Below are 16,615 nucleotides of genomic sequence, written 5' to 3'. Positions count from 1 at the left end.
CATAACACAAAGAACTGAGATAACACAAAGATCACACAAAGATCTGACATAACACAAAGAACTGAGATAACACAAAGATCTGACATAACACAAAGAACTGACATAACACACAGATCTGAGATAAGACACAAAGAACTGACATAACACAGATCTGAGATAACTGAGATAACACCAAGAACTGAGATAACACACAAAGATCTGACATAACACAGAGATCTGACATAACACACAAAGATCTGAGATAACACAAAAATCTGACATAACACAAAGAACTGAGATTACACACAAAGATCTGACATAACACAAAGATCTGAGATAACACAAAGAACTGAGATAACACACAAAGAACTGACATAACACAAAGAACTGAGATAATACTCAAAAATCTTAGATAACACACACAGATCTGACATAACACACAAAGATGTCAGATAACACGAGGAACTGAGATAACACACAACGATCTGAGATAACAAACAAAGATCTGATAACACACATATCTGAGATAACACACAAGGAACTGAGGTAACACAAATATCTGAGATAACAAATAAAGATCTGAGATAACACAAAGATCTGAGATAACACAAAGAACTGAGATAACACACAAAGATCTGACATAACACAAAGATCTGAGATAACACAAAGAACTGAGATAACACACAAAGATCTGACATAACACAAAGATCTGACATAACACAAAGATCTGAGATAACACAAAGAACTGACATAACACAAAGAACTGAGATAACACAAAGAACTGACATAACACAAAGATCTGACATAACACAAAGATCTGAGATAACACAAAGATCTGACATAACACAAAGAACTGAGATAACACAAAGAACTGAGATAATACTAAAAAAATCTTAGATAACACACACAGATCTGACATAACACACAAAGATGTCAGATAACACGAGGAACTGAGATAACACACAACGATCTGAGATAACAAACAAAGATCTGATAACACACATATCTGAGATAACACACAAGGAACTGAGGTAACACAAAGATCTGAGATAACAAATAAAGATCTGAGATAACACAAAGATCTGAGATAACACAAAGAACTGAGATAACACACAAAGATCTGACATAACACAAAGATCTGAGATAACACAAAGAACTGAGATAACACACAAAGATCTGACATAACACAAAGATCTGACATAACACAAAGATCTGAGATAACACAAAGAACTGACATAACACAAAGAACTGAGATAACACAAAGAACTGACATAACACAAAGATCTGAGATAACACAAAGATCTGAGATAACACAAAGAACTGAGATAACACAAAGAACTGAGATAATACTAAAAAAATCTTAGATAACACACACAGATCTGACATAACACACAAAGATGTCAGATAACATGAGGAACTGAGATAACACACAACGATCTGAGATAACAAAAAAAGATCCGATAACACACATATCTGAGATAACACACCAGGAACTGAGGTAACACAAAGATCTGAGATAAAAAAAAATAAAGAACTGAGGTAACACAAAGATCTGAGATAACAAATAAAGATCTGAGATAACACAAAGATCTAAGATAACAAATAAAGAACTGAGATAACACAAAGATCTGAGATAACACAAAAATAACAACACGCAACAATATGCTGACCATCAGAGGTTACAGTTCACAGACTGGAGTCACCAGTCAGCAGAAGATACTTCCTGTTTTACAGGAGGCTGAAGATTCTTCCAGTTTTACAGGAAGCAGAAGACACTTCCTGTTTTACAGGAAGCAGAAGATACTTCCAGTTTTACAGGAAGCAGAGGATACTTTCTGTTTTCAGGAAGTCAGAGAAAAGAGATGTTAGATGTGTTCGGCTGTTCTCCGTCTTTATTAAACACAATTATAAATGATTCTTCTCTCCTTATTTCAACTTCCATTACAAAATCACACAACTAACATTATAACTTCAGGGATTAATTTACTACCGTCCATGAATAATTCAATCCACAACATATTAATTGTACGTTGTGGATCGTCAGTTAGTTCGTTGTATTAACTACATTGTTGTTAAGGGACAGGATTAGTTAGCTAATGTGCTATTTGCTGATGTATAAAACAGTCAATGTGGCTTATTTGCTTCAAAATTACTGTATATCTGACCAGTGGCTTTAGTGGATAGTTGAACCAACTCATTCTATTTTGACTGAACACACTTACAAATTTTTTACTCTAAATTTAAACTGAACTTCAGTATAGTTAAACCTGACAAAGAGGTTCATAAAAACAACATGTCGATATTAAAGCCACCATTTTATTACACGGTGTAGCCGGGAGCTAACAAGACTTCACTGTGGTGGAGACACGTTTCTAACTTGAAAAAAATGACTGGTTTTGGCAGCAAACTTTGTCAAAACGACATAGAGAAGACATTTAAAGTACTTAGAAATACATTGTGATGATGTAAAAATCACTACGGAGGTGTTTTGTACAGGAACCAGCGAAAAGAGATGTTAGATGTGTTCGTTCTGAGCTGCTCTCCGTCTGACTGAAGCAGACACGCCCCCTGGTGTCATTGTTAAGTAACTGAAAATCCAGAGTTACAACTTGACTCACAAGACATTAAACGTTGGTCTTTTTCACTAATAATTAAAAAAATAACTTAACATTTGTGACTATACACGTCAATATGATGTCTCTCTGCCAGGAAAAGAGCAAAAGTTAAACTCAGAGTTGTTTCTTCGTGTCATCATCAGTAAATAAGATCATACATATAACTTGATGACATGAATGGCATGATTGGCTCGATGCTGTTCTCTTCCTGTTCCTCCAACATCATCTATTATCAGCTGACTGTCATGGAGAGCGTTCCTCTTCAGAGCTGAAGTGTGTGTCTGTCTGCATCCAGCTGGTGAATCATTCACGGAGCCTCTCGTGCTGCAGTACACACAGCCAAGCCCTGTGCAGCAGCACCAGCACCATGACGAGAGGAAGCAGTCGGCCTCGCTGTCAATAACTGACTGCTGAGAGGAGTGATGACTGGGCACTTTTCAGCTGAGACACTTTTCTTGTAGTTGTGGGGTTGAGCTGCAGATTTTAATACGGTGATACAACATGCTGGTCCTGGATCAGTATCTAACTGACATTACATATGAGGACCACACTGTGGTTATCAGGGTTTATTTACTATTTACAGTCAGATGTGACTTAATATGAATGTTCCACTCTCTCTTTGGATTCCTCTACAGACCACACACAAGCGTTATAGATGATGGAGTTAGAGATCATGTAAATGATGTAGATGATGTAGGTATTGGAGATGATGTAGGTGATGGAGATGATGTAGGTGATGGAGATGATGTAGATGATGAAGGTGATGTAGGTGATGTAGGTGATGGAAATGATGGAGATGATGTAGGTGATGGAAATGATGGAGATTATGTAGATGATGTAGGTGATGTAGATGATGGAGCTGATGGAGATGATGTAGGTGATGGAGATGATGTAGGTGATGTAGATGATGTGGATGATGGAGATGATGTAGGTGATGTAGATGATGTAGCTGATTTAGATGATGTAGATGATGTAGCTGATGGAGATGATGGATATGATGTAGATGATGGAGATGATGTAGGTGATGTAGGTGATTGAGATGATGTAGGTGATGTAGGTGATGGAGATGATGGAGGTGATGTAGGTGATGGAGGTGATGGAGGTGATGGAGATGACGGAGGTGATGGAGGTGATGGAGATGTTATCCATCCAGTAACCTCCCTCTGCTGAGACAGCAGATATATTGAAGTCATTCTTACATATCAGACTTTATGTAATATATCATATTTATTACTGCTGACTTATTACCTAACGAAACACGTGAATTCAGCTGTTCTTCATCTCTGCAGCAGCTCGTCATCACTTCTGTTATTGTCGTAGTTCTGCAGCATCGGTACAGTTTATGAACATACGGTGGTCAATGCTGATTGGCTACAGCTGCTCTAATAGTTTCATAATGAACTCGAGGTCTCACCCAGCAGGAACAACGGTTCCCTGTGGAGGGTTAGACAGTCCGATGACTACATCCTCCTCCTCTTCCTCTTCCTCCTTCTCCTCCTCCTCTTCTTCCTCCTCCTCCTCTTCCTCCTTCTCCTCCTCCTCTTCTTCCTCCTCCTCTTTTTCCTCCTCCTCCCCACACTAACATGTGTCTGCAGCTTCTTTTATCATTCAGCAAAGTTGAGCTCTTTATTGATGTTTTCAGAACTAATGATCAGAGGGAGTCTGACATCATCAGCTCACCTGTCGTCTGTTTTAGTTCCTGCAGAGAAACAAGCTGCAGTCACACCTGAGCTGTTCATGACATCACTGCTCTGTGAAAACATGTTCAATATTTTATATCACAGAGGTCCTTCTGATGAACTATAGCAGCATGCGGGTTTAACTGATGGTTCCTCACTGAGGAGGCTGCAGAGATCTCTGCTGTGTGGGCTGATTACTGCAGGATATGAGGTGCGAGGGGATCGTTTGTCCTGTTTATTTTCTGAATGACTAGAGCTCCTCCATCACCTTTAGATACTCTGTGTCTTTACATCACATTCGATATAGTCAGCCTGCTGTGTTGTCGTAGTTATGAAATGATGTTTTATCATCTCTGCTGTGACTCTTTAACTGTACAGCAAGTCCATCAACAGCTGTAATGAGGATCACTGAATAAAATTAACTAATATCAGGAAATATCATGCTTTAATCCTCTGAGACTGAAACACTGGACAGGTCATGGTGTGAGTTTATGAATAGAAATAAAGAATATTTTTTCAGACTTTAAAACTTTTTTTTTCCCCTTCAGGATCACCACAACAGCAGCCTGCATGATGGACCTGCGCAGATACCCACTGGACGAGCAGAACTGCACCCTGGAGATCGAGAGCTGTAAGTGTGTGTGTGTGTGTGTGTGTGTGTGTGTGTGTGTGTGTGTGTGTGTGTGTGTGTGTGTGTGTGTGTGTGTGTGTGTGTTGTGTCAGCTGGTAGAAACCACAGAAACAAACAACAGATAAATAATTACACTCGTCTTTTATTTCTGGTCCACTGTGTTCTGATGTATCAGGACTAAATGTGATGTAGACTGGCAGGTCACTCAATGATTGGACTGTTTCAGTGATGTCATCATGCAGGAACAGGAAGTTGTGCTGACCTACAGCAGGTCGAGCTGCACGGTTATGAAATTGATGTGTTTACCTTCCTTAAGATCACAAAGAGGACAATAAGAATAAATGATGAGATTTACAGATGCAGTTGTCAGTAGAACTTCTTCAGATCCCGGCTGGCCTCCAGGGACCCGAACCGTCAGGTCTTCAAGTAGTTAGTGAAGAAGCTGTAACTGACTGAACATCCTCAGAATGAATCTGTTCACATGAACTCTTCACCTCCACCTGTAGCTGTCAACCAAACACTTTGGAACACCCTCTGGACCCTCAGCGTCACTCTGGACCCTCATCGTCCCTCTGGGTCCTCAGCATCACTCTGGACCCTCAGCGTCACTCTGGGTCCTCAGCGTCCCTCTGGGTCCTCAGCATCCCTCTGGGCCCTCAATGTCCCTCTGGACCCGCAGCGTCCCTCTGGGCCCTCAACGTCCCTCGCGGCCCTCCACGTCCCTCTGGGCCCTCAGCGTCCCTCTGGGCCCTCAGCGTCCCTCTGGGCCCTCAACGTCCCTCGCGGCCCTCAACGTCCCTCTGGGCCCTCAGCAGCCCTCAGTGTCCTTCTGGGTCCTCAGCGTCACTCTGGGCCCTCAGCGTCCCTCTGGGCCCTCAACGTCCCTCTGGACCCTCAGCGTCCCTCTGGGCCCTCATCGGCCCTCAGCGTCCCTCTGGGTCCTCAGCGTCACTCTGGGCCCTCAACGTCCCTCTGGGCCCTCATCGTCCCTCGTGGCCCTCAGCGTCTCTCTGGGTCCTCAGCGTCACTCTGGGCCCTCAACGTCCCTCTGGGCCCTCAACATCCCTCTGGACCCTCAGCGTCCCTCTGGACCCTCAACGTCCCTCTGGGCCCACAGCGGTCCTCAACGTCCTTCGCGGCCCCCAGCGTCCCTCTGGGCCCTCAACATCCCTCTGGACCCTCAGCGTCCCTCTGGACCCTCAACGTCCCTCTGGGCCCACAGCGGTCCTCAACGTCCTTCGCGGCCCCCAGCGTCCCTCTGGGCCCTCAACGTCCCTCAACGTCCCTCTGGGCCTTCAACGTCCCTCGCGGCCCTCAGCGTCACTCTGGACCCTCAACGTCCCTCTGGGCCCTCAGCGGTCCTCAGCGTCCCTCGCGGCCCTCAGCGTCCCTCAGCATCCCTCTGGGCCCTCAACGTCCCTCTGGGTCCTCAGAATCCCTCTGGACCCTCAGCATCCCTCTGGACCCTCAACGTCCCTCTGGGTCTTCAGCATCCCTCTGGACCCTCAACGTCCCTCTGGACCCTCAACGTCCCTCGCGGCCCTCAGCGTCCCCCTGGGTCCTCAGTATCCCCCTGGGCCCACAACGTCCCTCTGGGCCCTCAGCGTCCCTCTGGATCCTCAGCGTCCCTCTGGGCCCTCAGCGTCACTCTGGACCCTCATCGTCCCTCTGGGTCCTCAGCATCACTCTGGACCCTCAGCTTCACTCTGGGTCCTCAGCGTCACTCTGGGTCCTCAGCATCCCTCTGGGCCCTCAATATCCCTCTGGACCCGCAGCGTCCCTCTGGGCCCTCAACGTCCCTCGCAGCCCTCAACGTCCCTCTGGGCCCTCAGCAGCCCTCTGGGCCCTCAACGTCCCTCTGGACCCGCAGCGTCCCTCTGGGCCCGCAGCTTCCCTCTGGGCCCTCAACGTCCCTCACGGACCTCAACGTCCCTCTGGGCCCTCAGCAGCCTTCAGCGTCCCTCTGGGTCCTCAGCGTCACTCTGGACCCTCAGCGTCCCTCTGGGTCCTCAACGTCACTCTGGACCCTCAGCGTCCCTCTGGGTCCTCAGCGTCACTCTTGGCCCTCAACGTCTCACTCTGGGTCCTCAGCGTCACTCTGGGCCTTCAACGTCCCTCATGGACCTCAACGTCCCTCTGGGCCCTCAGAAGCCCTCATCGTCCCTCTGGGTCCTCAGCGTCTCTGGGCCCTCAGCGTCCCTCTGGGCCCTCAGCAGCCCTCATCGTCCCTCTGGGTCCTCAGCGTCCTCTGGGCCCTCAACGTCCCTCTGGGCCCTCATCTGGGGTCCTCCTCAACATCCCTCTGGACCCTCAGCGTCCCTCTGGACCCTCAACGTCCCTCTGGGCCCACAGCGGTCCTCAACGTCCTTCGCGGCCCCCAGCGTCCCTCTGGGCCCTCAACGTCCCTCAACGTCCCTCTGGGCCTTCAACGTCCCTCGCGGCCCTCAGCGTCACTCTGGACCCTCAACGTCCCTCTGGGCCCTCAGCGGTCCTCAGCGTCCCTCGCGGCCCTCAGCGTCCCTCAGCATCCCTCTGGGCCCTCAACGTCCCTCTGGGTCCTCAGAATCCCTCTGGACCCTCAGCATCCCTCTGGACCCTCAACGTCCCTCTGGGTCTTCAGCATCCCTCTGGACCCTCAACGTCCCTCTGGACCCTCAACGTCCCTCGCGGCCCTCAGCGTCCCCCTGGGTCCTCAGTATCCCCCTGGGCCCTCAACGTCCCTCTGGGCCCTCAGCGTCCCTCTGGATCCTCAGCGTCCCTCTGGGCCCTCAGCGTCACTCTGGACCCTCATCGTCCCTCTGGGTCCTCAGCATCACTCTGGACCCTCAGCTTCACTCTGGGTCCTCAGCGTCACTCTGGGTCCTCAGCATCCCTCTGGGCCCTCAATATCCCTCTGGACCCGCAGCGTCCCTCTGGGCCCTCAACGTCCCTCGCAGCCCTCAACGTCCCTCTGGGCCCTCAGCAGCCCTCTGGGCCCTCATCGTCCCTCTGGACCCGCAGCGTCCCTCTGGGCCCGCAGCTTCCCTCTGGGCCCTCAACGTCCCTCACGGACCTCAACGTCCCTCTGGGCCCTCAGCAGCCCTCAGCGTCCCTCTGGGTCCTCAGCGTCACTCTGGACCCTCAGCGTCCCTCTGGGTCCTCAACGTCACTCTGGACCCTCAGCGTCCCTCTGGGTCCTCAGCGTCACTCTTGGCCCTCAACGTCCCTCTGGGTCCTCAGCGTCACTCTGGGTCCTCAGCGTCACTCTGGGCCTTCAACGTCCCTCATGGACCTCAACGTCCCTCTGGGCCCTCAGCAGCCCTCATCGTCCCTCTGGGTCCTCAGCGTCACTCTGGGCCCTCAGCGTCCCTCTGGGCCCTCAGCAGCCCTCATCGTCCCTCTGGGTCCTCAGCGTCACTCTGCGCCCTCAGCGTCCCTCTGGGCCCTCAGCGTCCCTCTGGGCCCTCAACGTCCCTCGCGGCCCTCAACGTCCCTCTGGGCCCTCAGCAGCCCTCAGCGTCCCTCTTGGTCCTCAGCGTCACTCTGGGCCCTCAACGTCCCTCTGGGTCCTCAGCGTCACTCTGGGTCCTCAGCGTCACTCTGGGCCTTCAACGTCCCTCTGGGTCCTCAGCGTCACTCTGGGCCCTCAACGTCCCTCTGGGTCCTCAGCGTCACTCTGGGTCCTCAGCGTCATTCTGGACCCTCAGCATCACTCTGGACCATCAGAGTCCCTCTGGGTCCTCAGCGTCACTCTGGGCCCTCAACGTCCCTCTGAGTCCTCAGCGTCCCTCTGGGTCCTCAGCGTCACTCTGGGTCCTCAGCGTCACTCTGGACCTGCAGCGTCCCTCTGGGCCCTCAACGTCCCTCGCGGCCCTCAACGTCCCTCTGGGCCCTCAGCAGTCCTCACTGTCCCTCTGGGTCCTCAGCGTCACTCTGGGCCCTCAGCGTCCCTCTGGGCCCTCAGCAGCCCTCAGCGTCCCACTGGGTCCTCAGCGTCACTCTGCGCCCTCAGCGTCCCTCTGGGCCTTCAGCGTCCCTCTGGGCCCTCAACGTCCCTCGCGGCCCTCAACGTCCCTCTGGGCCCTCAGCGTCCCTCTGGGTCCTCAGCGTCACTCTGGGCCCTCAACGTCCCTCTGGGTCCTCAGTGTCCCTCTGGGTCCTCAGCGTCACTCTGGGTCCTCAGCGTCACTCTGGACCCTCAACGTCACTCTGGACCCTCAACGTCCCTCTGAGTCCTCAGCGTCCCTCTGGGTCCTCAGCGTCACTCTGGGTCCTCAGCGTCACTCTGGACCCTCAACGTCACTCTGGACCCTCAACGTCCCTCTGGGTCCTCAACGTCCCTCTGGGTCCTCAGCGTCACTCTGGGTCCTCAGCGTCACTCTGGGCCTTCAACGTCCCTCTGGGTCCTCAGCGTCCCTCTGGGTCCTCAGCGTCACTCTGTGTCCTCAGCGTCACTCTGGACCCTCAACGTCACTCTGGACCCTCAACGTCCCTCTGGGTCCTCAGCGTCCCTCTGGGTCCTCAGCGTCACTCTGGGCCCTCAACGTCCCTCTTGGCCATCAACATCCCTCTAGACACTCAACGTCCCTCGCGGCCCTCTGGGCCCTCAACGTTCCTCTGGGCCTTCAACGTCCCTCGCGGCCCTCAGCGTCCTTCTGGATCCTCAACGTCCCTCTGGGCCCTCAACGTCCCTCGCGGCCCTCAGCGTACCCCTGGGTCCTCAGTGTCCCCCTGGGCCCTCAACATCCCTCTGGGCCCTCAGCGTCCCTCTGGATCTTCAGCGTCCCTCTGGGCCCTCAGCGTCACTCTGGACCCTCATCGTCCCTCTGGGTCCTCAGCATCACTCTGGACCCTCAGCTTCACTCTGGGTCCTCAGCGTCACTCTGGGTCCTCAGCATCCCTCTGGGCCCTCAATGTCCCTCTGGACCCGCAGCGTCCCTCTGGGCCCTCAACGTCCCTCGCAGCCTTCAACGTCCCTCTGGGCCCTCAGCAGCCCTCTGGGCCCTCAACGTCCCTCTGGACCCGCAGCGTCCCTCTGGGCCCGCAGCTTCTCTCTGGGCCCTCAACGTCCCTCACGGACCTCAACGTCCCTCTGGGCCCTCAGCAGCCCTCAGCGTCCCTCTGGGTCCTCAGCGTCACTCTGGGCCCTCAACGTCCCTCTGGGCCCTCCACGTCACTCTGGACCCTCAGCGTCCCTCTGGACCCTCAGCGTCCCTCTGGGCCCTCAACGTCACTCTGGACCCTCAGCGTCCCTCTGGGTCCTCAGCGTCACTCTGGGCCCTCAACGTCCCTCTGGGTCCTCAGTGTCACTCTGGGTCCTCAGCGTCACTCTGGGCCTTCAACGTCCCTCGCGGCCCTCAACGTCCCTCTGGGCCATCAGCAGCCCTCAGCGTCCCTCTGGGTCCTCAGCGGCACTCTGGGCCCTCAACGTCCCTCTGGGTCCTCAGCGTCACTCTGGGTCCTCAGCGTCACTCTGGGCCTTCAACGCCCCTCTGGGTCCTCAGCGTCACTCTGGGCCCTCAACGTCCCTCTGGGTCCTCAGCGTCCCTCTGGGTCCTCAGCGTCACTCTGGGTCCTCAGCGTCACTCTGGATCCTCAACGTCCCTCTGGGTCCTCAGCGTCCCTCTGGGTCCTCAGCGTCACTCTGGGTCCTCAGCGTCACTCTGGATCCTCAACGTCAGTCTGGACCCTCAACGTCCCTCTGGGTCCACAGCGTCCCTCTGGGTCCTCAGCGTCACTCTGGGCCCTCAACGTCCCTCTGGGTCCTCAGCGTCCCTTTGGGTCCTCAGCGTCCCTCTGGGCCCTCAACGTCCCTCTGGGCCCTCAGCGTCACTCTGGACCCTCAGCGTCCCTCTGGGTCCTCAGCGCCCCTCTGGGTTCTCACCGTCACTCTGGACCCTCAGCGTCCCTCTGGGCCCTCAACGGCTCCTCGCCTCCATCTGTCCTCTTTAATTAACACTCAGCTTAAGAATACAAAGTTATCTTTCAGCTCACTTTTAATAGCTTCAGATGTTCTTTCTGTTCTGTTCTGGTCCACACGGGCTTCCGGTCCAAATCCGATTCGGTCACTGAGGTTCACTTTATATCAACTGATGCAGCAGTTCATGTTCAGTCAGAGCTGCTGCAGAGATTCACCTCAATAATGGAGGACATGCAGTTAGAGGTGATCCTATAGACAGACAGACAGACAGACAGACAGACAGGGACACAAACATTTAAATGCAGAATAAACAACATACAAAATCCACAATAAAATGATAAATAATATTAGACTGTGAAGTAAAAACAGACTGAATATAAAGTGTCTCTTTATTTTAATCATTGACCATCTTTGTGACATTTATTAATGATGACTGTGATCATAAACTTCCACTCTATAATAATAATATCACCATGGTGATGGAGTTCCTGTTCTGGTGCTCCAGTCTCAGTTAATATCACATGAAGATGCTCTTTGTTGGAGAAACTCTCAGTTCAACGTTTTTCTTTTCTGGCAGAGCAGCAAACAGATGTTTAATGGTGTTTCTGTATTTAACTCTACATAACTGTGGTCGTCATGGTTACCTGTATGTTAATGAACTGAGGGAGTGAAACTTGTGACGGTGTCCCCATCTCCACGATGATTCATGTTTATAAATATATAATATATATTAATTATATGATATTATTTTATATTATATTACATTATTTTATGCATTCGAAGGTCATTTAGAATCTGAAGTTTCTCACATTAATTAACTGGATGAGTGAAGTAAAATCCCTTCTATAGATGATAAGAATTTAATTCCTGAAATCTTGCAGCTTCAGATAAACTGGAGTTTGAAGAGAAACGGAAGAATTAAACTGGTGTAATTACTGAGAGGTCTTCAGGGTGTTTCACTGTGGTTCAGGACGCAGACACAGGAGGGCTGGTTCAGGTCTGTGATAGGTTCAGGTTCAGGTCTCTCTGTGGGAAAGTGGATGATGAAAACGGGAGAAATATTTTTTGATGATGTAATAATGATTCATTGTGAAATAATCAGTTCCTCATAAAATATGAAAAATGGTGGTGTTCATGATTCATGTTTAGTTCTGGACATAGACCGATCCAGATCCTATTAGAGATTTAAAAACAGGAGATCATACAGAGCTCTTTTCCTGTCGGCACTTCAAACTGGATCTGTGACTGTAACACAGAATGAAATGAAGTCTAATATAAAATCAGGGTCAGTCTGTAGAAGTGAGGAGGAGGAACAGCTGGTCTCTGAGCAGACAGACGGGACCGTCATGTGACTGACGTTAGGTCATGTGATCACAACTGAACCCAATTTAGTTTCAACCACAGACTGGATATAAAACTACAGTCTGGATATAAAACTACAGTCTGGATATAAAACCACAGACTGGATATAAAACCACAGTCTGGATATAAAACTACAGTCTGGATATAAAACCACAGACTGGATATAAAACCACAGACTGGATATAAAACTACAGACTGGATATAAAACCACAGACTGGATATAAAAATACAGACTGGATATAAAACCACAGACTGGATGTAAAACCACAGTCTGGATATAAAACTACAGTCTGGATATAAAACCACAGACTGGATATAAAACTACAGACTGGATATAAAAGACAGACTGGATATAAAACACAGTCTGGATATAAAACTACAGACTGGATATAAAACACAGACTGGATATAAAACTACAGACTGGATATAAAACACAGTCTGGATATAAAAGACAGACTGGATATAAAACTACAGACTGGATATAAAACACAGACTGGATATAAAACTACAGTCTGGATATAAAACACAGACTGGATATAAAACACAGTCTGGATATAAAACTACAGACTGGATATAAAACACAGACTGGATATAAAACTACAGTCTGGATATAAAACACAGTCTGGATATAAAAGACAGACTGGATATAAAACTACAGTCTGGATATAAAACTACAGACTGGATGTAAAAATACAGACTGGATATAAAAATACAGACTGGAAATAAAACTACAGACTTGATATAAAACTACAGTCTGGATATAAAAATACAGACTGGATATAAAACTACAGACTGGATATAAAACACAGTCTGGATATAAAATACAGACTGGATATAAAACTACAGACTGGATATAAAACACAGACTGGATATAAAACACAGTCTGGATATAAAAGACAGACTGGATATAAAAATACAGACTGGATATAAAACTACAGACTGGATATAAAACACAGTCTGGATATAAAAGACAGACTGGATATAAAACACAGTCTGGATATAAAACACAGTCTGGATATAAAAGACAGACTGGATATAAAACTACAGTCTGGATATAAAACTACAGACTGGATATAAAAATACAGACTGGATATAAAAATACAGACTGGAAATAAAACTACAGACTGGATATAAAACTACAGTCTGGATATAAAAATACAGACTGGAAATAAAACTACAGACTGGATATAAAACCACAGTCTGGATATAAAAATACAGACTGGATATAAAAATACAGACTGGATATAAAACTACAGACTGGATATAAAACACAGTCTGGATATAAAAGACAGACTGGATATAAAACTACAGTCTGGATATAAAACTACAGTCTGGATATAAAACCACAGTCTGGATATAAAAATACAGACTGGATATAAAAATACAGACTGGATATAAAACACAGTCTGGATATAAAAGACAGACTGGATATAAAACTACAGTCTGGATATAAAACTACAGTCTGGATATAAAACCACAGTCTGGATATAAAAATACAGACTGGATATAAAAATACAGACTGGATATAAAACACAGACTGGATAGAAAACTACAGACTGGATAGAAAACTACAGTCTGGATATAAAACTACAGACTGGATATAAAAAGGTTTGTAGTTTCAGGTCTGTAAAATGGTTCCAATGCAGAAGTGTCTTCAGCTGCAATACCAGCGAGTGCCACTAGAGGTCGGCTCCAAAAAGCCTCCGGCTCCATAGACTCCCATTCAACTTCTCTCATCAAATCCTAAGTGAATAAAATGTGTCCAGCAGTTATCTCGGTGTTGTTAGCTGATGTTGAACCCGCTCCTCCCTCAGATGGATACACCACCGACGACATCGAGTTCTACTGGCAGGGAGGAAGTAACGCTGGCTCTGTCACCGGGGTGGAGAACATCGAGCTGCCCCAGTTCTCCATCATAGACTACCAGACCCTCTCCAAGAAAGCTGTGTTTGCAACAGGTAATAAACAGAGTCATTAACAGAAATGAATGATGTTACCATGGTTACCATGGTGAAGTCCTGTCCTCTGTCTCCATAGGCTCGTATCCACGTCTGTCCCTCAGCTTCAGGCTGAAGAGGAACATTGGTTATTTCATCCTGCAGACCTACATGCCGTCCACCCTGATCACCATCCTGTCCTGGGTCTCCTTCTGGATAAATTATGACGCCTCGGCTGCCAGAGTAGCTTTAGGTCAGTGACTTTTACTTTCTTTACAGATGAGCAGTTCAGTCGGGTGACGTGATATTTAGCGTGGTGTATTTATAATGAAAACTGCAACATATTCACGCCACCACATCATGTAGCTTTCATCAAATTCAAAATGAAAATATATTTTTCAGAAAACAGTTTCAACACTTGATATGTTGTCTTTGGTATACTTTTAATTAAATATGAGGTTACATGATTTACAAATGATCCCATTGAGTTTGTATTTACATTCTACCCTGCGTTTTAATGACAGGGTTTTAATGTGTTTATTATTCTCCAGATATGCTGTACAATGTATCATGTATGACATATGATATATATATGATGTATGATAATTTATGATGTATGATAATGTATGATGATATATGATGATGTATGATGATGTATAATGATGTATGATGGTGTATGTGTGACGTATGATGATGTTTGATGATGTATGATGATGTATAATGATGTATGATGGTGTATGTGTGATGTATGATGATGTTTGATGATGTATGATGATGTATAATGATGTATGATGGTGTATGATGATGTATAATGATGTATGATGGTGTATGTGTGATGTATGATGGTGTATGTGTGATGTATGATGATGTTTGATGATGTATGATGATGTATAATGATGTATGATGGTGTATGTGTGATGTATGATGATGTTTGATGATGTATGATGATGTATAATGATGTATGATGATGTATAATGATGTATGATGGTGTATGTGTGATGTATGATGGTGTATGTGTGATGTATGATGATGTTTGATGATGTATGATGATGTATAATGATGTATGATGGTGTATGTGTGATGTATGATGATGTTTGATGATGTATGATGATGTATAATGATGTATGATAGTGTATGTATGATGATGTATGATGATGTGTGATGATGTATGATGATGTATGTATGATGTCTGATAATGCATGATGTATGATAATGTATGATGATGTATGATAATGTATGATGATGTGTGATGATGTATGATGATGATGTCTGATAATGTATGATGATGTCTGATGTATGATGATGTCTGATAATGTCTGATAATGTATGATGTATGATAACGTATGATGTATGATAATGTATGATGTACAATAATGTATTATGTATGATAATGTACAATGCACGATGATGTATGATAATATATGATGATGTATGATAATGTATGATGATGTAAGATGTCTGATAATGTGTGATGATGTATGATGTTATATGATGATGTATGATAATGTATGATGTCTGATAATGTATGATGATGTATGTATGATGTATGATCATGTATGATGTATCTATGTATGATGTATGATCATGTATGATGTATGATCATGTATGATAATATATGATGTATGTATGATGATGTATGATAATGTATGATGATGTATGATCATTTATGATCATGTATGTATGATGTATGATAATGTATGATAATTTATGATGTATGATAATGTATGATGTCTGATAATGTATGATGATGTATGTATGATGTATGATGTATCTATGTATGATGTATGATGTATGTATGATCATGTATGATAATATATGAATGTATGATAATGTATGATGATGATGTATGATCATAATGTATGATGATGTATGTATGATATGTATGATGATGTATGTATGATGTATGATGATGTCTGATAATGTATGATGTGTGATAATGTATGATGATGTATGATAATGTATGATGTACTATGATGTATGATAATGTAATATGTATGATGATGTTTGATAAAGTATGATGATGTACTGTATGTATGATGTATGATGATGTCTGATAATGTATGATGAGGAATGATGTTGTATGATGATGTATTTATGATAATGTATGACGTATGATGATGCATGATGATGAATGATGTTGTATGATGATGTATGAATGTATGATGATGTATGATAATGTATGATGATGATGATGTCTGATCTATAATGATGTTTGATAATGTATGATGATGTATGATAATGTATGATGATGATGATGATGTCTGATCTATGATGATGTTTGATAATGTATGATGATGTATGATAATGTATTTTAATGTATGATGATGTTTGATAATGTACAATGATGGATGTATGATGGATGATGATGTTTGATAATGTACGATGATGGATGATGATGTTTGATAATGTACAATGATGGATGTATGATGGATGATGATGTTTGATAATGTATGATGATGTATGATAATGTATTTTAATGTATGATGATGTTTGATAATGTACAATGATGGATG

General features: G+C 46.1%; 1 protein-coding gene across 1 annotated transcript in view; it reads left to right on the top strand.

Moving 5' to 3' along the window:
* gabrb1 (gamma-aminobutyric acid type A receptor subunit beta1) overlaps positions 1-16,615 on the top strand; it is a 41,420-nt gene that overhangs the window by 14,958 nt on the left and 9,847 nt on the right. Inside the window, exons 5-7 of the mRNA XM_069723474.1 lie at positions 4,822-4,904; positions 13,980-14,123; positions 14,203-14,355. Of these exons, the coding sequence (XP_069579575.1) occupies positions 4,822-4,904; positions 13,980-14,123; positions 14,203-14,355 (380 nt within the window). The remainder of the gene's footprint in view (positions 1-4,821; positions 4,905-13,979; positions 14,124-14,202; positions 14,356-16,615) is intronic.

This window comes from Brachyistius frenatus, unplaced genomic scaffold (genome assembly GCF_029030835.1).
Source record: "Brachyistius frenatus isolate BFR_SWC_R1_liver_20210118 unplaced genomic scaffold, ASM2903083v1 Contig_329, whole genome shotgun sequence".
Taxonomy (NCBI): domain Eukaryota; kingdom Metazoa; phylum Chordata; class Actinopteri; family Embiotocidae; genus Brachyistius; species Brachyistius frenatus.
Note: the sequence above shows the minus strand (reverse complement) of the source record. Positions and strands in the feature narration are given on the sequence as shown.